This window comes from Hyperolius riggenbachi, chromosome 11 (assembly GCF_040937935.1).
Source record: "Hyperolius riggenbachi isolate aHypRig1 chromosome 11, aHypRig1.pri, whole genome shotgun sequence".
In the NCBI taxonomy this organism is placed as follows: Eukaryota; Metazoa; Chordata; class Amphibia; order Anura; family Hyperoliidae; genus Hyperolius; species Hyperolius riggenbachi.
In genome coordinates, this window is record NC_090656.1 from 120,941,265 (window position 1) to 120,965,387 (window position 24,123).

Consider the following 24,123-nt stretch of genomic DNA (forward strand, 5'->3'; position numbering starts at 1 on the left):
TGTGACAGCTCACCATCATCACCCAGTCCCAAAGTCACCCTTCAGTGGAATGTGTCCTCACCTCAGTGCATTGGTTAGCTGAAACTGATGAGCAGATAGCACATCTGCTATTCACACTGGTAGCCTGATCTGACAGGTAGTCCAAACAAAGACGTAGCTGGGTGTGGGGTGATGGCTGTTGACATTTTTGACAGAACATGCATGTGCATTTTGAGGAGACAGCAGGGTGCAGTATTTGTGTTTTTGTGTAATTCCCTCTTGGGTCATTCATTCCCCCATCCTATATAATAAAACCCCTGTGTCTCTGCGTCCCTGTGTGTGTGGGTCAGTACTTTGCGCTACTGCGCAGAGACACGGAGGGGGAGTGACTTGCGGTTTGCAGGGGAGGACGGAGCCAAGGGGCGGGCAGGCTTGTGTACGTGGCGGGCGCATGCACAGTGACAGACCTAGAGCCCGGGCTTAGGTCAGCTAGTTTACTATAATAAGTTAAAAAGTTAAGGGATGCATTAGCACATACACAAAATTTAATAACGGAAGTTCGTTCATGTGAAGTGGGCTCTCCTCATGCCCACTGCTCCCCCCTTTCTCCTACGTCCCCCTCCATTAGTGTGTACCGAGGGGGGGCCCTTGTCCAACAAATTTGCTATGGAGCCCACTCAGCCCAGTGAGTTGTAGCTACGCCCCTGTCAGTAATCCAGCAAACCTGAATTAGACTTTCAAAAAAAAGTATAGTGAACATATTATACAATAAATTACAATACATTTAGTAGATTCTGTATAGTATAGATTTTATATGATTTTGTGAAAGCCCTACTGTTTTTTTGTCTGATTTTCATTCATGAAAAGCCTTTACCGGTTTAAGTTCTCCCTCTATTTTGCAAGATGTTCCCTCAGGTGCTCACGAACTCCATAGAAATATGGGTGACAATATATATTCAGATGCTACACAATTAACCTGGGCATCAAAGAAAGATGGCCGCCTATAGTCATAGAACAAAAGTTGGAATTCCAATGGTAAGCGTGAGAATGCCTCTGGCGATCTTGAGAGAATTTCCTCAGATTCCATGTGGTTCCAAAAATGTTCAGCTTTGTTAATTGCATTAAAATCAATAGGACTGATTTTAGCAGTTTAGGGATCAGTTAACCTGTTTATAGTATGTGGGACTAGGAGAAAATTGAAGTACCCAGAGGAAAGCCAAGCAAACATGGACTGGAACATACAAACTGCATGATGCAGAGGATGTACATGACACAATGTTTTTCCCAAATTTTTAGAAAATAGAATTTTTGTGATGAACAGCACGAATACAGTAGATTGCTACTTGCAGCTTTACAATGACCTGACAACCAGTGAAAAAGCGTACATCAAGCAGCAAACCTATTAGGCCAAGAAAGTGTGACATACATTGTGGGAGTGGCAGTGGGTGTCAGCGCAGTGCACTAGCAGCAGTCTAGGTCATAGAAGCAGTAGAAGACTACTTTGTTAGCTCACACGCTGAACTGAATGACACCATGAATGTATGCCACCCGTAACAGTGTATAGGAATGGCAGAAACATTAGGCCCAAGGAAAGTGGAACTAAGAAGGGAGCACATGTCAGTTGAAGTGTGGCTCAAACAAGCTATGGCAGGGTAGACCACACTGGTAGCTGGCAGCATAACTTGGATGACAGGATCAGCAATGCCAACCAGAAATGTAAATAAAAATAGCATAACTAGTAGGCACAAGGCAAAGGGACCTGATGTGCCAGCTGTGCTGCTGTAGTCTGGGCTTCTGGAAGCTGTAGAAATTTTGACTATATTGCTAGTTTGCAGAATTAATTGGATATCATGAATGTCACCCATCAATAACTAGAGGACGAATTAGGCAAAGGCAATGGTAACTACCAATGTGGTGGTGTGTGTGTGTGTGTGTGTGGGGGGGGGGGGGTTGCCAGCAGCAGTCGCCTGGTCTCATGGAACTGGAATGGAGAGCACATTGATAGCTGGCAGTGTGACTTCAATGACATGGTGATGTGTACTAATCCTCTATGTGACTATTACTAACTGAAACATTAAACTGAGTCAGTGACTGCTGACAGTATAGTGGTTCTGTTTGTTGCCAGGTTTTTAGAAATATCTCATTTGGCCAAACTTATTGTATCAATCAATCAGTGACATCGGTGGTGGGGGCCGAATATGTGGTCACCACTGTCCAGACTGCCTCATCCTCATTACTGCTACCACCACCATCACCACCAGCCCAAAAGGAATAGTTTGCGAACATGGCACCTAGAAATAAATTGCTGCTAGTAGAATATCAGTAAAATTACCGATATTCTACTACTTAATTCCGAAATATCAGTGAAATATCAGTAATCTTTATCAACCTTACCTAACCCTACGCTCACACAGAACCCTCCCTCTACCAATTTTTTATTATTATTATTATTTAGTATTTATATAGCGCCGACATATTACGCAGCGCTGTACAGTGTATATATATATATATCTTGTCACTAACTGTCCCTCAAAGGAGCTCACAATCTAATCCCTACCATTGGCATATGTTTATATTGTGTAGTGCAAGTACTGTAGTCTAGGGCCAATTTTTTTTTTTTTATTTAGGGGGAGCCAATTAACTCATCCGTATGTTTTTGGAATGTGGGAGGAAACCGGAGTGCCCGGAGGAAACCCACGCAGACACGGAGAGAACATACAAACTCTTTGCAGATAGTGCCCTGGCTGGGATTCGAACCAGGGACCCAGCGCTGCAAGGCGAGAGAGCTAACCACTACGCCACCGTGTTACCAATGCCTAATCCTAAGACCCCTCGCAGTAGGGCCTAACCTTAACCCTGCCTATGGTGGTGCCTAACATTTTCCCCTAAGGACCCCACCCAACACTCCTGACACAAAAGACCCCCACGACAAAGCTGCGATTAGCGGCAATATATGGAAATGTGTGTGCCTCCATTTTGTGCCTGCTATTTATAGCTGCAATTTGCATAGCAAATAGCCCAGGCACTCGCTATTTATTTCTGTCTATTGCCGTGAATCATGGCTAGTGGTGCTCAGCAGAGCTCGAATATTCGAGTAGCTCGAATATTCGAGCTCTTTTTCAGCTATTCGAGCTCGGTATTCGAGCTCCGAATAGCTGGAGCTATTCGAATGGGCTATCCGAGTACACTCGAATAGCCCATTCACTATTCGAGCTATTCGAGCAAACCGGCGCTATTCGAGCTCGGTACCGAGCTCGAATAGCGTCATAGCCCAGATTGATGTCCTTAGAGCCAATCAGAGGGCTCCCAGGCCCTCTGACGGCAGCCAATCACAGAGGGGGACCCTGGCCAGCCCCTACCCTATAAATAGCGGCCGCCATGTTACGTTTCTCCGTGCTTGCCTGAGACTTGTACAGAGAGAGAGTTGCTCCTTTGTGCTTTGGCTTAGCAAGAGCTCTATTGTGGTCATTTACCTAGCGTTTTTGCTCACCTACACCTGCCATATACACCTATATTGTTGTTAGTTAGATAGACATTGTATTTTAGTTAGTAGCTTGTGTGTTACATTAGAGAACTGCAGGCAGCTGCTGCAAGCTTACAGGTTTAGGCCTCAGGGGGGCCTTGCCTCTGTGGGCAGCTGTCCTCTGTTTATTTCTCTCATCTATACCAGTATTTCTGCTGTCCTTTACTAATAGTATTGTAGTTATACTGTACTAGGAGTAGGACACTCACTGACTGTCACTGTTTATAGGCTACTAGCTAGCTCCTGCGTGTGTGCACTCACTCACTGTCTGTGTGTACACACACTCTATTTCCTTCTGATTACTGATTGATTATTGTTAGTTGTACTTACTTACTACTTACTCTTACTGTACCCGTAGGGACACTCACTGTCACTGTTCATATAGGCTACTAGCTCCTGCGTGTGCGCACTCACTGTCTGAGTGTACACACACAACACACACTCTATTTCCTTCTGATCGCTGATTGATTATTGTAATTAGTTAGTTCTACTTACTGTTATTACTTACTCTTACTGTACTAGGAGTCTAGGACACTCAGTCACTGTGTTCATAGGCTACTAGCTCCTGCGTGCGTGCACTCACTGTCTGAGTGTACACACACCCACACTCCATTTCCTTCTGATCGCTGATTGATTATTGTAATTAGTTAGTTCTACTTACTGTTATTACTTACTCTTACTGTACTAGGAGTCTAGGACACTCAGTCACTGTGTTCATAGGCTACTAGCTCCTGCGTGCGTGCACTCACTGGCTGAGTGTACACACACCCACACTCCATTTCCTTCTGATCGCTGATTGATTATTGTAATTAGTTAGTTCTACTTACTGGTGTTACTACTTACTCTTACTGTACTAGGAGTCTAGGACACTCAGTCACTGTGTTCATAGGCTACTAGCTCCTGCCTGCGTGCACTCACTGTCTGAGTGTACACACACCCACACTCCATTTCCTTCTGATCGCTGATTGATTATTGTAATTAGTTAGTTCTACTTACTGTTACTACTTACTCTTACTGTACTAGGAGTCTAGGACACTCAGTCACTGTGTTCATAGGCTACTAGCTCCTGCCTGCGTGCACTCACTGTCTGAGTGTACACACACCCACACTCCATTTCCTTCTGATCGCTGATTGATTATTGTAATTAGTTAGTTCTACTTACTGTTATTACTTACTCTTACTGTACTAGGAGTCTAGGACACTCAGTCACTGTGTTCATAGGCTACTAGCTCCTGCGTGCGTGCACTCACTGTCTGAGTGTACACACACCCACACTCCATTTCCTTCTGATCGCTGATTGATTATTGTAATTAGTTAGTTCTACTTACTGGTGTTACTACTTACTCTTACTGTACTAGGAGTCTAGGACACTCAGTCACTGTGTTCATAGGCTACTAGCTCCTGCCTGCGTGCACTCACTGTCTGAGTGTACACACACCCACACTCCATTTCCTTCTGATCGCTGATTGATTATTGTAATTAGTTAGTTCTACTTACTGTTACTACTTACTCTTACTGTACTAGGAGTCTAGGACACTCAGTCACTGTGTTCATAGGCTACTAGCTCCTGCCTGCGTGCACTCACTGTCTGAGTGTACACACACCCACACTCCATTTCCTTCTGATCGCTGATTGATTATTGTAATTAGTTAGTTCTACTTACTGTTACTACTTACTCTTACTGTACTAGGAGTCTAGGACACTCAGTCACTGTGTTCATAGGCTACTAGCTCCTGCCTGCGTGCACTCACTGTCTGAGTGTACACACACCCACACTCCATTTCCTTCTGATCGCTGATTGATTATTGTAATTAGTTAGTTCTACTTACTGGTGTTACTACTTACTCTTACTGTACTAGGAGTCTAGGACACTCAGTCACTGTGTTCATAGGCTACTAGCTCCTGCCTGCGTGCACTCACTGTCTGAGTGTACACACACCCACACTCCATTTCCTTCTGATCGCTGATTGATTATTGTAATTAGTTAGTTCTACTTACTGTTACTACTTACTCTTACTGTACTAGGAGTCTAGGACACTCAGTCACTGTGTTCATAGGCTACTAGCTCCTGCCTGCGTGCACTCACTGTCTGAGTGTACACACACCCACACTCCATTTCCTTCTGATCGCTGATTGATTATTGTAATTAGTTAGTTCTACTTACTGTTATTACTTACTCTTACTGTACTAGGAGTCTAGGACACTCAGTCACTGTGTTCATAGGCTACTAGCTCCTGCGTGCGTGCACTCACTGTCTGAGTGTACACACACCCACACTCCATTTCCTTCTGATCGCTGATTGATTATTGTAATTAGTTAGTTCTACTTACTGGTGTTACTACTTACTCTTACTGTACTAGGAGTCTAGGACACTCAGTCACTGTGTTCATAGGCTACTAGCGCCTGCCTGCGTGCACTCACTGTCTGAGTGTACACACACCCACACTCCATTTCCTTCTGATCGCTGATTGATTATTGTAATTAGTTAGTTCTACTTACTGTTACTACTTACTCTTACTGTACTAGGAGTCTAGGACACTCAGTCACTGTGTTCATAGGCTACTAGCTCCTGCCTGCGTGCACTCACTGTCTGAGTGTACACACACCCACACTCCATTTCCTTCTGATCGCTGATTGATTATTGTAATTAGTTAGTTCTACTTACTGTTACTACTTACTCTTACTGTACTAGGAGTCTAGGACACTCAGTCACTGTGTTCATAGGCTACTAGCTCCTGCCTGCGTGCACTCACTGTCTGAGTGTACACACACCCACACTCCATTTCCTTCTGATCGCTGATTGATTATTGTAATTAGTTAGTTCTACTTACTGGTGTTACTACTTACTCTTACTGTACTAGGAGTCTAGGACACTCAGTCACTGTGTTCATAGGCTACTAGCTCCTGCCTGCGTGCACTCACTGTCTGAGTGTACACACACCCACACTCCATTTCCTTCTGATCGCTGATTGATTATTGTAATTAGTTAGTTCTACTTACTGTTACTACTTACTCTTACTGTACTAGGAGTCTAGGACACTCAGTCACTGTGTTCATAGGCTACTAGCTCCTGCCTGCGTGCACTCACTGTCTGAGTGTACACACACCCACACTCCATTTCCTTCTGATCGCTGATTGATTATTGTAATTAGTTAGTTCTACTTACTGTTATTACTTACTCTTACTGTACTAGGAGTCTAGGACACTCAGTCACTGTGTTCATAGGCTACTAGCTCCTGCGTGCGAGCACTCACTGTCTGAGTGTACACACACCCACACTCCATTTCCTTCTGATCGCTGATTGATTATTGTAATTAGTTAGTTCTACTTACTGGTGTTACTACTTACTCTTACTGTACTAGGAGTCTAGGACACTCAGTCACTGTGTTCATAGGCTACTAGCTCCTGCCTGCGTGCACTCACTGTCTGAGTGTACACACACCCACACTCCATTTCCTTCTGATCGCTGATTGATTATTGTAATTAGTTAGTTCTACTTACTGTTACTACTTACTCTTACTGTACTAGGAGTCTAGGACACTCAGTCACTGTGTTCATAGGCTACTAGCTCCTGCCTGCGTGCACTCACTGTCTGAGTGTACACACACCCACACTCCATTTCCTTCTGATCGCTGATTGATTATTGTAATTAGTTAGTTCTACTTACTGTTACTACTTACTCTTACTGTACTAGGAGTCTAGGACACTCAGTCACTGTGTTCATAGGCTACTAGCTCCTGCCTGCGTGCACTCACTGTCTGAGTGTACACACACTAAATTTACTTGTGATTACTACTGATTATTGTAACTGCTAGTTGCACTTCCTGACTGTTACTACTTACTTACTGTACTAGGGGACACTCACTCAGTCACCTCACCAACCAACCCACTCCATTAAAGTACCCCACTTTTCACCCGCCCTTTTAAAAAACTTTTGTCTATACGCCCAAAACATTGAAGATGTCTGGAAGTGGCAGCCAGCGCGGTTTGGGCAAGGGGAAGGGCAGCAAGGGAATCAGGAGGAGAGGGAGCAGCATTGTGGCAAGCCGCGGCCGCGGGCGCGCCACCATGCACAGTTCCGCAGCAGCAGCAGCAGCGTCAGTGGCTAACATTCCTCCCATAGCCACTGGCCGTGGACGCCTTGGGCGCCGCCCAGCAGGAGCATCTGCAACTCACGCTGCAGAGACACAGCAGCAGCAGCGTGTAGCACCTGCTCCGATTTTCCTCCAGCCGGGTCGGAAACGTCCCATTGAGGAAAAGGATGCAGACACTGTGGTGCAACTCATGACGGAGGATGAGCAGCCCGCCATCAGCTCTGCATCCGAGGCCTCCACCCTCACCACCACCACCACCACCACCACCCCTGTTCGCAGCAGCCGCCCAGCAGGGTCTGGGGAGGAGGCCAGTTCACCGTCAGTCGCCGACCTGTCATTCAGCACTCTTTTGACCCCAGGCATGATGAGTCAATTGTCTGCTGTTGTTGGCGATTTTGAGGAGGAGATGCTGATGGGCACTTTGGGGGATGAGGGATTGGACAGCAAGACTGTGGCGACAGTCAAGCAGCCCATCCATGCATCAGGAGAGGAGTTTGGGGGGTCATCATCCCAGCAGGACATGTTTCAGGAGGGGAAGGATGATGGTGATGACCCGGTGACAGACAGAGACTGGGTGCCACCACCTCCAGGGGATGTCGTCCTCAGCAGCTCGGAGGAGGAGGAGGATGCGCTTGTGGGCCTTGCAAGGAGGCGCATCATTGCAAGCATTGGCAGCGTCCCACAGCCTGCTGGTGTCTCAGGCTCAGCAGCAGCAGCAGCAGCATCAGCCAGTACCACCACCAGCCGCACCCAAGCCCCCCCCCCAACCACCACAGGGAGACAGGCAGCAGCGCTTCCATGCCGTAGGGGGATGTTTCTGTCACCAATCTGGCGCTTTTTCACCATGCCCACTGTGTACAGCAAGTACGCCACTTGCAACCACTGTCAGCGGAAGTTGAGCAGAGGTGCAGACCCCTTAAAGTTCAGCACCAGCTCGCTCATCAACTACCTTGCGGCTAAACATTTCCACCAGCATGAGGAGTTCCAGAGGCTGAAGGCATCTGGTGCTGGCAGTGGCACCACACCCATCACTGCACAGCCTTCAGCAGCAGCAGCAGCAGCAACAGCAGCCACCCGCCCTCCTGCTCCTCCAGCAGCACCAGCAGGAGTGCGGAAACGCACTGCTCCTCCCCCCTCTGCAACTCCTGCCGCCGACACTGAGGCCTGTTCTGGCAGCCAGTCCTCAGTGGCCTCCTCCGCTGTGTCTGCTGATTCCCGTGTCAGCAAAAGGCCACGCCAGAGCCTTTTGAGCGAGTCCTTCCAGGGGGTGGTTAGGGCTCTGCCTCCCAGCAGCCGTCGCGTGCGGCAGCTGAACGGCTTGCTGGCACGGGCCATGTGCTCCCAACTCCTGCCGTACACGCTCGTGCAGGAGGGGAGCGACATGCGGGCGCTGCTTGCTTGCGCAGCCCCAGACTGGCAGCTCCCCAGCAGACACTTCTTCGCCCGCAAGGCCATTCCTGCACTGCACCGCTTTGTGATGGCCAATGTGGAGCGAGGGCTGGAGCACGCGGTTGGTGAAAGGGTCCACGTCACCATGGACTCCTGGAGCAGCCGCTTCGGGACAGGCCGCTACCTGTCCTTCACTGTCCACTGGGTCAGCTTGGTGGAAGGGGGTGAGGATGGGAGAGCAGCAGCGGGCACAGCAGCAGCAGCAGCAACACAGTGGGTGGTGCCACCCCGCAGGGTCAGGGGAACTGCAGCGGGTTCCTCCGATCCTCTGCCATCCTCCGCCACACCTGGCCAAACCCCCCACCTCAGCAGCAGCGTGAAGGCCCGCCACTGCCAAGCGCTGCTGCACTTGGTCAGCCTTGGCAAGACCAAGCTGACGGCAGCCCACGTGTTGGCCAAACTCCAGGAGCAGGAGAGGATTTGGCTGACCCCCAGAGGCCTCAGAGTCGGAGAGGTGGTGTCCGACAATGGGGCCAATCTGGTTGCTGCCATAGACAGGGGAAGCCTGACCCACATCCCCTGTCTTGCCCACGTGCTGAACCTGGTGGTGCAGAAGTTCCTGCGCACCTACCAGGGGATGGGCGAACTGCTGGAAACGGCAAGGAATGTTGTGCGTCACTTCCGGCGCTCGGCTGCAGCCTGTGCGAGCCTGGAAGACGTGCAAAAGGAGCTGGATCTGCCACGCCATCGGCTGATCATTGACGTTCCGACTCGCTGGAACTCCACCCTGGCGATGTTGGAGCGTCTGGTTGAACAGAGGCACGCTGTCAACCAGTACCTTGCCCTGGCCACTGTTTCCGCAGCTCAGAGAAGGGACAAGACCAGCAACATCCCGTCCATCGTCCCCGATGATGACTGGAGGCACATGCAGCAGGTGTGCTTTGTGCTGGCTCCCTTCCTGCAGGCCACAAACATGGTGAGCAGGGACCATGCTATGGTCTGCAAGTGGGTGCCCCTGGTTTCTCTGCTGAACAGGGCCCTCGATGCTTTGCTGGAACAGGGAGCGGCAGCCTTGGACCAGCAGGAGCGGCAACCAGCTGCGCAGTCCACCTCTGAGGGGGAGGAGGAGGAGGACTTGGTGGAGGTCCCTGACCTGGCTGCTGATGAGGGGGATCAGCACAGCGCAGCTGAGTTGGTGCGGGGGTGGAGAGAGGATGAGGCGGCAGAGGAGGAGGATGAGGACAGCACTGACATCGATGTGCCAGCAGACGTGGCCCGCCTCTTCCCAATGGCAGCGCACATGCTGACGTGCCTGCGCAGGGACCCCAGGGTGATCCAGATGAAGCAGAGGGAGGACATCTGGATCAGCATGATGTTGGACCCACGCCTCAAGGGGAAGTTGAGCCAGTTCCTGCCGCCTGCAGGAGGAGACCCAGCGCAACAAATAAGGAGCTTGCAGCAGGCCCTTGTTGAGCGCTTGGAGGAAGCCTTCCCCCAGCCTTCCACCCCCACTGTCCAGCAGCCAGCACAGAGGCAGCAGCAGGTGCCTGCATCCAGCAGCAGCAAGCGCCCCACAGACCTGCTGTCTCTCAGCCACGAGCTCTACAGGACTGTAGAGGCTCCGGCAGCAGTGACTAGAGAGGAGATGCATGCAGCAGCATCCTCCTCCGGTCACAGCCAGCGCCTGACCCGCATGGTGGCTGACTACATGGGGTCGTACAGCGGGCTTGACAGCGATGCCCCTGTTGATCCCATGGAGTATTGGGTCAAGCGCATGGAGATCTGGAGCGAGCTAGCGCAGTACGCCCTGGAAGTGCTGTCCTGCCCCCCTTCCAGCGTGCTGTCCGAGCGCTGCTTCAGTGCAGCTGGTGGCGTGGTCACCGAGAAACGCTCACGTCTGTCTCACAAGTCTGTGGACAGACTGACGTTTCTGAAGATGAACCAGGCGTGGGTGGAAGGCGAGTTCCTGGCCCCTGTTGTCGGCGAGAGGGGGACATGAACTGGCTGCCGGAACCATCGTTAATGTGCCTTACCACCCTTTACCACCTCCTGGCTCCTGCTCACTAAGCCAGCCTGGTTCACTTTGACTACTACGTCGCCTGCAGCCACACATTTTACACCTACAGTGGGCTGCTGTGTACTGCCCTTCTGCTGTCTGTCTGTGTTTCCCACTGCCAGGGTACACAGAATTACCTTCTTCTGCTGCCACTCTGCCACCAGCTATTACGTCAAACAATAGCTATATTGGTTGCAAAACCAAAACCAAACAAACCATTAAAAAAAAAAAAGGTTTAATTTTTCTGAGGTGCCCGGGTTGAAAACTGTGTTGTTCCAGTTGTGTATTGGACACAATGTGGGCTGCACGACCGCTGTCTGGGACCTCCTGTTGTGTTTATTTACAGCCCTGGTATCACCGCTAGGTACCAGGGCTATTATGTCACGCTGCCTACCTGCTGCCACACTCACACTGCTCCTCCATACCTCCTCCTGCTGCTGCTGCTGCTGTCTGTCTGTGTTTCCCACTGCCAGGGTACACAGATGATTTACCTTCTGCTGCCACTCTGCCACCAGCTATTACGTCAAACAATAGCTGCTCGCCTACTCCTCCATTCCTCCTCCTGCTGCTGCTGTCTGTCTGTGTTTCCCACTGCCAGGGTACACAGAATTACCTTCTTCTGCTGCCACTCTGCCACCAGCTATTACGTCAAAAAATAGCTAAATTGGTTGTAAAACCAAAAACCAAAAAACCATAAAAAAAAAAAAGGTTTAATTTTTCTGAGGTGCCCGGGTTGAAAACTGTGTTGTCCCAGTTGTGTATTGGACACAATGTGGGCTGCACGACCGCTGTCTGGGACCTCCTGTTGTGTTTATTTACAGCCCTGGTATCACCGCTAGGTACCAGGGCTATTATGTCACGCTGCCTACCTGCTGCCACACTCACACTACTCCTCCATTCCTCCTGCTGCTGCTGTCTGTCTGTGTTTCCCACTGCCAGGGTACACAGAATTACCTTCTGCTGCCACACTGCCACCAGCTATTACGTCAAACAATAGCTGCTCACATAATTACTCCTCCATTCCTCCTCCTGCTGCTGCTGCTGTCTGTCTGTGTTTCCCACCGCCAGGGTACACAGATTTACCTTCTGCTGCCACTCTGCCACCAGCTATTACGTCAAAAAATAGCTATATATCTGTGTAATTGGTTGTAAAACCAAAACTACGAAACCATTACAAAAAAAGGTTTAATTTTTCTGAGGTGCCCGGGTTGAAAACTGTGTTGTCCCAGTTGTGTATTGGACACAATGTGGGCTGCACGACCGCTGTCTGGGACCTCCTGTTGTGTTTATTTACAGCCCTGGTATCACCGCTAGGTACCAGGGCTATTATGTCACGCTGCCTGCCTCATTGACTGCATGCTGCCACACACTCATCCTCCTCCTCCTGCTGCTGAATTTACCTCCTGCTGTCTGTGTGTTTCCACTGCCAGGGAGCACATACAATGGCGCTTCCAACATGCGTGCGCCACCAGCTATTTGTTGTTACGCTCAAAAATAGCTGCATTTCTTTAAAAAAAAAAAATGAAAAGAGAAATAAGTGAAGAAGAAGACGATATAGAAGAAGATGAAGAAGAAGAAGATGAAGAAGAAGAAGAAGAAGATGAAGAAGATGAAGATGAAGAAGATGAAGAAGATGAAGAAGATGAAGAAGATGAAGAAGATGAAGAAGATGAAGAAGATGAAGAAGAAGAAGATGAAGAAGATGAAGAAGAAGAAGAAGAAGAAGAAGAAGATGAAGAAGAAGAAGAAGAAGAAGAAGAAGAAGAAGAAGAAGAAGAAGAAGAAGAAGAAGAAGAAGAAGAAGAAGAAGAAGAAGAAGAAGAAGAAGAAGAAGAAGAAGAAGAAGAAGAAGAAGAAGAAGAAGAAGATGAAGAAGAAGATGAAGATGAAGAAGAAGATGAAGAAGAAGAAGATGAAGAAGAAGATGAAGAAGATGAAGAAGAAGATGAAGAAGATGAAGATGAAGAAGATGAAGAAGATGAAGAAGAAGATGAAGAAGATGAAGATGAAGAAGATGAAGAAGATGAAGAAGAAGATGAAGAAGATGAAGATGAAGAAGATGAAGAAGATGAAGAAGAAGATGAAGAAGATGAAGATGAAGAAGATGAAGATGAAGAAGATGAAGAAGAAGATGAAGAAGATGAAGATGAAGAAGATGAAGAAGATGAAGAAGAAGAAGAAGATGAAGAAGATGAAGATGAAGATGAAGAAGAAGATGAAGAAGATGAAGATGAAGAAGATGAAGATGAAGAAGATGAAGATGAAGAAGATGAAGAAGAAGAAGAAGAAGATGAAGAAGAAGAAGATGAAGAAGAAGAAGAAGATATAGAAGAAGAAGAAGAAGATATAGAAGATGAAGAAGAAGAAGAAGAAGAAGAAGTATATACAGTACTGAACAAAATTCTGGACACAACTTCTCTTTTCACCTTTTTTTTTTTTAAAGGAACATCCCCACATAATCACTTGCTGTTGTTACTTGGAAAAAAATATGTTTCTTGCATCATTCACCCTCAAAACAAGTGTTGGGAAGCTATTTAAGGCCAATTCGAATAGTCAGCTCGAATAATGAGCTCGAATACCGACTCGAATAGTGAGCTCGAAGTCCGAGGTCGAATCGAATAGTAAAATTTATTCGACTCGAATATTCGACTGACCTCGAATAATTTACTATTCGAATTCGACCAAACTCGAATTTTAAAAAGGGGTATTTGAGCACCACTAATCATGGCTTTTTATCATTGTTCCCTATTGCAGTGCCCTTTTGTACCAGGGAGTCTCTGGAACACTTTCTTTCCACTTTGCCCATTTTAGCCATTGTTGATGTCTTTGGCCCTGCATATCTGATGTTTGAGCAAGTTGCAGTTGATTTCTTCAGGCATCCAGAAGATCGCCACTGCCTTGGCCAAGAGTGGAGATGTGCCCCGCTTGGTGCAAGTAGTACTGCTGTTGCTACGGGAGGATTGTTCACATACTCCCTGATAGTTCCCATGCTTGTATTGACTCCTCTTAATTGTGGCTCCCTTGAGGCAGGTTGGGTGTACCTGTAGGTACGCCACCGGTGAGTTGGGTGCGGGGTGAGCTGAAAGACGGCTCACCCTGCTGCCACTCAAATTCCTGGTTAAATTCCTGGCGTTAAATACCATTCCCCCTCCGAGTCGTAGCAACTTAGAGGGAGAAGTAATTTAGGGTTCAGCAATCGAACCCCGAATTACCTTTATTATTATTATTATTTATTGTATTTATTGGGGTGGTGTTGAAATCATTACTGCAACCACTTTACTTGATTAAACTATAGGTGACATTTAACAAGCAGCTGGCTGGTTATTGTTGCGGTTAAAGACTACCTCCGGTCAAAATAAACTTTGAACGGCACTGCATATATGTTGTTTATGCACTGTTAGATGAACATACAGTGGGTTGCAAAAGTATTCGGCCCCCTTGAAGTTTTCCACATTTTGTCACATTACTGCCACAAACATGCATCAATTTTATTGGAAGTCCACGTGAAAGACCAATACAAAGTGGTATACACGTGAGAAGTGGATCGAAAATCATACATCATTCCAAACATTTTTTACAAATAAATAACTGCAAAGTGGGGTGTGCGTAATTATTTTGCAGTCTCCAAGAGGTTTTCTTCCAAGTTTGCGCTGTATTTGGCTCCATCCATCTTCCCATCAACTCTGACCAGCTTCCCTGTCCCTGCTAAAGAGATGCACCCTCCGAGCATGATGCTGCCACCACCATATTTGACAGTGGGGATGGTGCGTTCAGAGTGATGTGCAGTGTTAGTTTTTTGCCACACATAGCGTTTTGCATTTTGGCCAAAAAGTTCCATTTTGGTCTCATCTGACCAGAGCACCTTCTTCCACATGGTTGCTGTGTCCCCCACATGGCTTGTTGCAAACTGCAAAAGGGACTTCTTATGCTTTCTGTTAACAATGCCTTTCTTCTTGCCACTCTTCCATAAAGGCCAACTTTGTACAGTGCATGACTAATAGTTGTCCTATGGACAGAGTCTCCCACCTGAGCTGTAGATCTCTGCAGCTCGTCCAGAGTCACCATAGGCCTCTTGACTGCATTTCTGATCAGCGCTCTCCTTGTTCGGCCTGTGAGTTTAGGTGGATGCCCTTGTCTTGGTAGGTGTACAGTTGTGCCATACTCCTTCCATTTCTGAATGATCGCTTGAACAGTGCTTCGTGGGATGTTCAAGGCTTTGGAAATCTTTTTGTAGCCTAAGCCTGCTTTAAATTTCTCAATAACTTGATCCCTGACTTGTCTTGTGTGTTCTTTGGACTTCACAGTGTTGTTGCTCCCAATATTCTCTTAGACAACCTCTGAGGCTGTCACAGAGCAGCTGTATTTGTACTGACTTTAGATCACACACAGGTGCACTCTATTTAGTCATTAGCACTCATCAGGCAATGTCTATAGGCAACTGACTGCACTCAGACCAAAGGGGGCCAAATAATTATGCACACACCACTTTGCAGCTATTTATTTGTAAAAAATGTTTGGAATCATGTATGATTTTTATTCCACTTCTCATGTGTACACCACTTTGTGTTGGTCTTTCATGTGGAATTCCAATAAAATTGATTCATGTTTGTAGCAGTAACATGACAAAATGTGGAAAACTTCAAAGAGGCCGAATACTTTTGCAACCCACTGTATAAAGTTTACCTGTGGTACATTGTAGTGTATACAATGGACTCACATTTATATCTGTAGTAGCACATATTTCTCCTCATGCTGATGTCTTGCAAGTACACCCTTAGGGCTGGTTCAGACGGACGTCTGCGTAGCGTCACGTCTGGGGGCGTTGCGGCGGCTGCGCGGTCAGGCTTTCAGTAGCCTTCAGTCGCGTCGTGATGCGGTCGCGTTTTTTTTTTCCCGTAGGGGAACATTAGCCGTCGCGGTTGGCCGCTCCCTGGAAGCTACATGTTGCTTCCAGGGGCAGCCCGAACGCTCGCGAAAATCGGGACCCGAACGCCGCGTTCGGGTAAAAGCGCACAAAAGCTCGGTGTAAACGCTCCCATTCCCTTGAATGGGAGCGTTTACCGCGACGGTCCGAACGCTTGCGGTAAACGCTCCGCAAGCGTCCGTCTGAACCAGCCCTTAGAATTGTGTCCTCCCCTCCAGCTTGGTGTCCTCCACTGCCCCCTGATCTCTGCCAGGATAAAATTAAGTCTCTTTTCACAATGTGTAGGAGAGAGAGGAGACACATCAGAACAGCTGCAGCATTAGATTACATATCTTTTCACAGTGGGTGTTGGTCGGAAGCATGACATGGGGGCAGAGACAGTCATGATATCAATCCCCAAGCATCTTTTGCACCCATGGCTGTGGGAAAAAAATTGCTCGAGCCCGGACGACTGTTCCTGGAATTTAAAGGAGTTCTTCCCAATCAGATCAACACTTGCTCTTTTCACTACGCTGGCCACATTAACAACAATATTGCAACTGTAACTGTGAGTCCACCTGCACCCACTGGTTGACATGTGTATGGCTGGCGAAGAGAGATCTCATCTTTTGAATATAAAAGCACTGTTATTTTAATTGTTTTGACACTTATATGCAACTAGTTTTTTCTTCACCATTTGCACTGATGATTAAACATAATTTAAGGTTGGTTTGTCAATTTTTGTATTTGACACTGATTAAAGCTTGATTATACAGTATGTGTATCCCCTGAGCTTTTGCACTTTATGTTGATATGTTGATAGAAAGAGAACAATCTAGTATTCCACTACTCGATCATCTAAATCTTATTTAGTCATCCCAACCTCTCCCACGAATGTCCCACCCAACGATATTAGCAACAACATCTGCTTGGAAAATCCTAACCAAAATACAAGCTCATGACGTAGAGGTTGTTCCAACTAATATCCCTATACTAACCTTAAAATCTGTAATTCCCCACATTAACCTCCTTAGCGGTATGGACGCATTATTACGTCCATTACCGCCGGAGGGCGCCGCTCAGGCCCCGCTGGGCCGATTTGAATAATTTTTTTTAAACACGCAGCAAGCACTTTGCTTGCTGCGTGTCTCACCCGATCGCCGGTACCCGCCGCGATGCAGGGCCCCCCCAGTCGAGACCCCGTGCACTGCCTGGCCAATCAGTGCCAGGCAGCGTTGAGGGGTGGATCGGGTCTCCCTGTGACGTCACGACGTCGCCGACGTCGATGACGTCACGACGTGCGTCGCCATGGCGACGGGGGAAGCCCTAAAGGAAATCCCGTTCAAGATCTTTAATAGAACGCCAGGGAGGTTAATCTGCAATCATTGACAAACACAGGCATTCTCCTACTCAATGACCTCTTCTCTCAGTCCTCTCTAACCACTTGCTCCTTCCTAAGGCCCCGTTCACACTTGCGGTTTTGCGAAAACCGCACCGGATGTCCGGACCGCACCGGAGCCGGATCGGACCTGAACCGTACGGTTCCTGTCCGGATCCGGTCCGGATCCGGTCCGGTTGCATACGGTTTCCGTGCGGTATGAACACGGTTGCGGTCCGGATCCGGATTCTTAAAGAGATAACAACCTGTATAAATACCTGGGGTTCTGGGAGGTCAGCAGAAGCTCTGGGGTCATTGTTGGAGACAGCTGGATGTGTGGAGACCATCCTTGGATACAGAGACAGCAGTTGGGACCATGGATCCAGTCATTTTTTACGCTTATTACCTGGGAATTCTCTCCTTCCTGTTGTTTACCTACTACTATGTGGGGAGAAGGCGTGCTCCTCGCAGGAGATGGTGGGTGCACCCTCTACTAGCCAGGAGGCAGAGGAAGGGAGAGTTCCAGGCCCTCTACCGGGACCTCAGACGACACCCACAGAAGTTCTACAGCTACACTCGGATGTCTATTCCCCTGTAAGTATATAGGCCTAAATACACCAACCCCCACCATTCCTAAACACCCCAGCCTCACCACCACAACACCTCATCCCTGTATACCTAGCTAAACACACCACCCTGACCCCCACACCCCTGTATACCTAGCTATACACTACACCCCCACCCTCCACAACACTTCCAAACCTCTGTAAACACACCTCCCCCATCCTCCACCCAACACCTTGTCCCACAACATACTTTACAGCTTCTTCCTTTCCATCTCCTGACAGGTTTGATACCCTTTTGGAGATGGTGAAGGATGACCTTAGGAAGAAGGATACCACGTTCAGGAGAGCAGTCACACCACAAGAACAACTACTCATCACACTGAGGTATGTAAAAACAAATTTTTTTATTGCAAAAACAACCACTTTCCAACATGGAAACATTCTTCCAACATGGAAGACAAAAAAATAACATATCTATGGTATAGCCCGGTCAGTTTTAAGGAACACCAACCACCAACTTTGTGCTGGAAGAGTTGCAGGGCATAGCTGCCCAAGTGTCTTTCGGGGACACCAGTCCCTAATATTAAAGTGCTTCAAAAACCTAACCACTGGCACAGGACCCTCTGAGCCATGGATGAAGGACACAGGTCAGTGAAAAGGCTAGGCCTCTCACCGACCAGTCAAGGTGTCCTTCATCCATGGCTCCAAGGGTCTTGTGCAAGTGATTAAGGAACAAGAACAAAGTGAGGAGCAAGAGGAACCGATGGCAGAGGTGCATGACTACAGGTGCAGTGCAACAGGCACAAGGTTGTGACCCAGGTAGTGTCTTTCGGGGACACCAGGCCCTAATAAATTGAAGTGCTTCAAAAACCTAACCACTGGCACATGACCCTCTGAGCCATGGATGAAGGACACAGGTCAGTGAAAAGGCTAGGCCTCTCACCGACCAGTCAAGGTGTCCTTCATCCATGGTTCAAAGGGTCTTGTGCAAGTGGTTAGGAACAAGAACAAAGTGAGGAGCAAGAGGAACCGATGGCAGAGGAGCAGGACTACAGGTGCAGTGCAACAGGCACAAGGTTGTGACCCAGGTAGTGTCTTTCGGGGACACCAGGCCCTAAAATTGAAGTGCTTTAAAAACCTAACCACTGGCACATGACCCTCTGAGCCATGGATGAAGGACACAGGTCAGTGAAAAGGCTAGGCCTCTCACCGACCAGTGTAGGTGTCCTTCATCCATGGTTCAAAGGGTCTTGTGCAAGTGGTTAGGAACAAGAACAAAGTGAGGAGCGAGAGTAACCGATGGCAGAGGTGCATGACTACAGGTGCAGTGCAACAGGCACAAGGTTGTGACCCAGGTAGTGTCTTTCGGGGACACCAGGCCCTAAAATTGAAGTGCTTCAAAAACCTAACCACTGGCACATGACCCTCTGAGCCATGGATGAAGGACACAGGTCAGTGAAAAGGCTAGGCCTCTCACCGACCAGTCAAGGTGTCCTTCATCCATGGTTCAAAGGGTCTTGTGCAAGTGGTTAGGAACAAGAACAAAGTGAGGAGCAAGAGGAACCGATGGCAGAGGAGCAGGACTACAGGTGCAGTGCAACAGGCACAAGGTTGTGACCCAGGTAGTGTCTTTCGGGGACACCAGGCCCTAAAATTGAAGTGCTTCAAAAACCTAACCACTGGCACATGACCCTCTGAGCCATGGATGAAGGACACAGGTCAGTGAAAAGGCTAGGCCTCTCACCGACCAGTCAAGGTGTCCTTCATCCATGGCTCCAAGGGTCTTGTGCAAGTGATTAGGAACAAGAACAAAGTGAGGAGCAAGAGGAACCGATGGCAGAGGAGCAGGACTACAGGTAGTGTCTTTCGGGGACACCAGGCCCTAAATTATTAGTGCTTCTAAAACCTAACCACTGGCACAGGACCCTCTGAGCCATGGATGAAGGACACAGGTCAGTGAAAAGGCTAGGCCTCTCACCGACCAGTGAAGGTATCCTTCACCCATGGCTCCAAGGGTCTTGTGCAAGTGATTAGGAACAACAAAGTAAGGAACAAGAGGAATCAAAGGCACAGGTGCAGGACTACAGGTGCAGTGCAAGAGGCACAAGGTTGTGACCCAGGTAGTGTCTTTCGGGGACACCAGGCCCTAAATTATTAGTGCTTCTAAAACCTAACCACTGGCACAGGACCCTCTGAGCCATGGATGAAGGACACAGGCCAGTGAAAAGGCTTGGCCTTTCACCGACCAGTGAAGGTGTCCTTCACCCATGGCTCCAAGGGTCTTGTGCAAGTGATTAGGAACAACAAAGTAAGGAACAAGAGGAATCAAAGGCACAGGTGCAGGACTACAGGTGCAGTGCAACAGGCACAAGGTTGTGACCCAGGTAGTGTCTTTCGGGGACACCAGGCCCTAAAGTTCAAGTCCAGCAAAACCAAAAGTTCCCTGACATGGTCATCTGAACACCTCTGAACCTTGGTTGAAGGAGATGGGGCAGTGAAAAGGTTGGGCTAAAAAGCCCTGTGATGGTATCCTTCCTCCGAGGATCGGAGGTATTCAGAGGAGCATGTCCAGGAACAATTTGACTTTTTTTTTCAAATTGTATCGGCACCACTACTAGAAAAGGTGGGAGTTGCTGCCTGGAAATCTGGACTCTCTTGGGTGCTGGTCGTGGATGAGCTGGACCCTGACAGCGGTGGCCCATATTGACTGCCTCTGTAGCCGGTGTACATCTGTGATGATTGCCAGGTGGGCACCGCTGTTGGTTGTGGGGGTCTAAAAATTGGTGGTTGCAATAATGGCGTGTCCATGTGCTGTTTGATCACCTCCAGCAAAGTGGAATGGCACGCCATCAAGTTTTGGGAAGGCACCTTTTCCAAATATGGTATTAGAGACATCACTGTGTGAAAACACGGGTGTGCCTGCAATTTCAGTAGTTCCTTGCTTTGTTGATGCATTTGCTGCATCATGTTCTGCAGCTGGCCCACCGACTGATGATGCTGCGCACGCAGTTGGTCGATTTCTCCTCTGTGCATCTCATGCATCATTTTAAGCTCGTCCCTGTAGTGCCCATGTACAGCGTCGAGCTCACATTGCAGTGAAGTGATGTGGGACTTGTACTGCTCCATGATATGGCCCCTGTCCTCATCTTGCAACTGCCGGGTTATGAGAGTTTGGTGGCTCTGAAGAATCCCGAGAAGTCCGGAGACAGCCCCGGACATCTCGGACTCTGTCTCTCTCCTTGTTGGGGGGAGGGTACCTCGACGCCTCACTGGTGTGGTGGTCCTCACTGGTGGTGTGGCAGCATCTTCCCGTCCTCTGGCCTGTGTCGGGGTTGCCCTGCGCGCTGGTTGTGCTGCAGTCTCTCGGTGCTCCTCACTTTGTTCTTGTTCCCCGGGAGCTTCCATAGCGGTCGATTGTGGAGGTGCAGCTTCATCCACACTCGGTCCTGCAACCTCAACATCCAAGCTCTCTTCTCCCAAGTCATCATCAAAGGAGAGAGCTGGGATAGCTAAGGACTCCCTCCTCCTACTCCTCTCCTCGGGGACATAGGTTACATCGGCGACGTCATCATCCACCAAGCTCTCCTCACTGCTGAACCGTGCCTCCTGGGTCGGTTCCTCTTGCTCCAAATTGTCTTCAGTCCTGTAGATAAAAACAATATTTATTGGTGTGCCAAACAGCAAGTGGCGTCAATTCACAGAGCTAGCAAACACTAGCAAACACTTTATCAACCGTTTCTACCAAACATTTGATAAAGCTTGTGAGAAAAGTTCGCTAGCCATGGGAATTGAGGCCAGTTTATAGCAATACATGGCCGAAGTCATGGTAGTTGTCTGCTAAAATGAGCTCTCAGTTCCTGCCCACAGTAGTGGTACTTACAGTCTAGGTTCCAGGCTTGCATTGATGAAAGACAATTGCTTGGCAAATTGGTAGTCTTTTTGTCGCTTTCCCCCGCCACTGCCACTTCGTTCGGCAAGTTTTTTCTTCCGTAGCCATTTCACGTATGCATCACGTATATTGCGCCACCTTGTCTTGAACCTTTCTCCTGTAACGACATGAAAAATTGATTTAGATTATTTCTCTTGTAGGTACATCGCAACTGGACAAACATATACATCGCTACATGTCACATTTCGTATTGGGAAGAGCACGGTGGCAGGCATCGTCGTGAGGACTTCGAGGATCCTTTGGACGCGACTGAGGGCCAGATACATGCCTGTGCCGGACACCACGAAATGGGAGGAGATCGCCCAGGGCTTCTGGACCGAGTGCAAGTTTCCTAATTGTGTTGGCGCACTGGATGGGAAACACATCCGGATTCAGAAACCCGTGGGGAGTGGCAGCCATTATTTCAACTATAAAAAATACTTCAGCATTGTTCTAATGGCAGTGGCAGATGCGGACTACAAGTTTGTGTACGTGGACGTGGGGTCGTACGGTAGTTCCAATGACTCTGGAATTTTCCAGCGTACGACCCTTTGCCGGCTGATGGAGGAAGGCAGACTGCGTCTCCCCCGTGACAGACCCTGGCCTGGGACAAGGGCACCGGCCTACCCCTATGTGTTTGTGGGGGACGAGGCCTTCGCCCTGTCCGACCATGTAATGCGTCCGTACCCAGACAGGGGACTTGATGCCAGCCAGCTACACTTCAATGCTCGGTTGAGCCGTGCAAGGAGAATGGTGGAGTGCACATTTGGGATCCTGGTGTCAAAGTGGAGGGTGTTCCACACGCCCATGCTGCTGAAACCGGGCAACGCAGTTGTCGTGGTGAAGGCAGCATGCATCCTCCACAACTTTGTGCGGCAGGAGGAAAGAGAGACTCCGGAACCCCCGAATGTGCTTCCACTAATGCCCCTGCGGAGGTATGCAACCAGGCCAAGGGTAGTGTCACTGCGGAACAGGGACCAACTGAGACTTTATTTTACCACACCACCAGGACGAGGGTGAATGTTTGGTTTTTAATATGTTTTGTTGAAATGTGTTTATTTTGGAGTTTCAAGTTTTTAAGTGATTTTAAATGTCTTAATTTTTTACAATAAATTGATGTTTAATAATTGGTCATTGTGTATGTTTTATGTGCACAGGTGGGGTACATCGCAGGTGGGTGGGAGACATCACAGGTGGGTAGGATACATCAAAGGTGGGTGGGATACAGCACAGGTGGGGTACATCACAGGTGGGGTACAGGTGGGTGGGATACAGCACAGGTGGGGTACAGGTGGGTGGGATACAACACAGGTGGGTGGGAGACATCACAGGTGGGTGGGAGACATCACAGGTGGGTGGGATACATCACAGGTGGGGTACAGGTGGGTGGGATACATCACAGGTGGGGTACAGGTGGGTGGGATACATCACAGGTGGGTGGGAGACATCACAGGTGGGTGGGAGACATCACAGGTGGGGTACAGGTGGGTGGGATACAACACAGGTGGGTGGGAGACATCACAGGTGGGTGGGATACATCACAGGTGGGTGGGATACATCACAGGTGGGTGGGATACATCACAGGTGGGGTACAGGTGGGTGAGATACATCACAGGTGGGGTACAGGTGGGTGGGATACATCACAGGTGGGTGGGAGACATCACAGGTGGGTGGGAGACATCACAGGTGGGGTACAGGTGGGTGGGATACATCACAGGTGGGTGGGAGACATCACAGGTGGGTGGGATACATCACAGGTGGGTGGGATACATCACAGGTGGGGTACAGGTGGGTGGGATACATCACAGGTGGGTGGGAGACATCACAGGTGGGTGGGATACATCACAGGTGGGTGGGATACATCACAGGTGGGGTACAGGTGGGTGGGATACATCACAGGTGGGGTACAGGTGGGTGGGATACATCACAGGTGGGTGGGATACATCACAGGTGGGGTACAGGTGGGTGGGATACATCACAGGTGGGTGGGATACATCACAGGTGGGGTACAGGTGGGTGGGATACATCACAGGTGGGGTACAGGTGGGTGGGAGACATCACAGGTGGGTGGGATACATCACAGGTGGGGTACAGGTGGGTGGGATACATCACAGGTGGGGTACAGGTGGGTGGGATACATCACAGGTGGGTGGGATACATCACAGGTGGGGTACAGGTGGGTGGGGAACAGGTGGGTGGGCCACGGGTGGGTGGGCAACACGTGGGTGACACAAATCCATAGCAAAAGTGGAATACATCACAAGCTAAACCACAAGCCCCCCCAAAAACTTCTAGTCAACATACCCT

The 24,123-nt window shown here is 48.8% G+C and overlaps 1 protein-coding gene across 1 annotated transcript in view; it reads right to left on the reverse strand.

Moving 5' to 3' along the window:
- LOC137537869 (mucin-5AC-like) overlaps positions 1-24,123 on the reverse strand; it is a 385,525-nt gene that overhangs the window by 341,662 nt on the left and 19,740 nt on the right. The window contains exon 2 of the mRNA XM_068259817.1: positions 21,769-21,934. Within this exon, the coding sequence (XP_068115918.1) occupies positions 21,769-21,934 (166 nt within the window). The remainder of the gene's footprint in view (positions 1-21,768; positions 21,935-24,123) is intronic.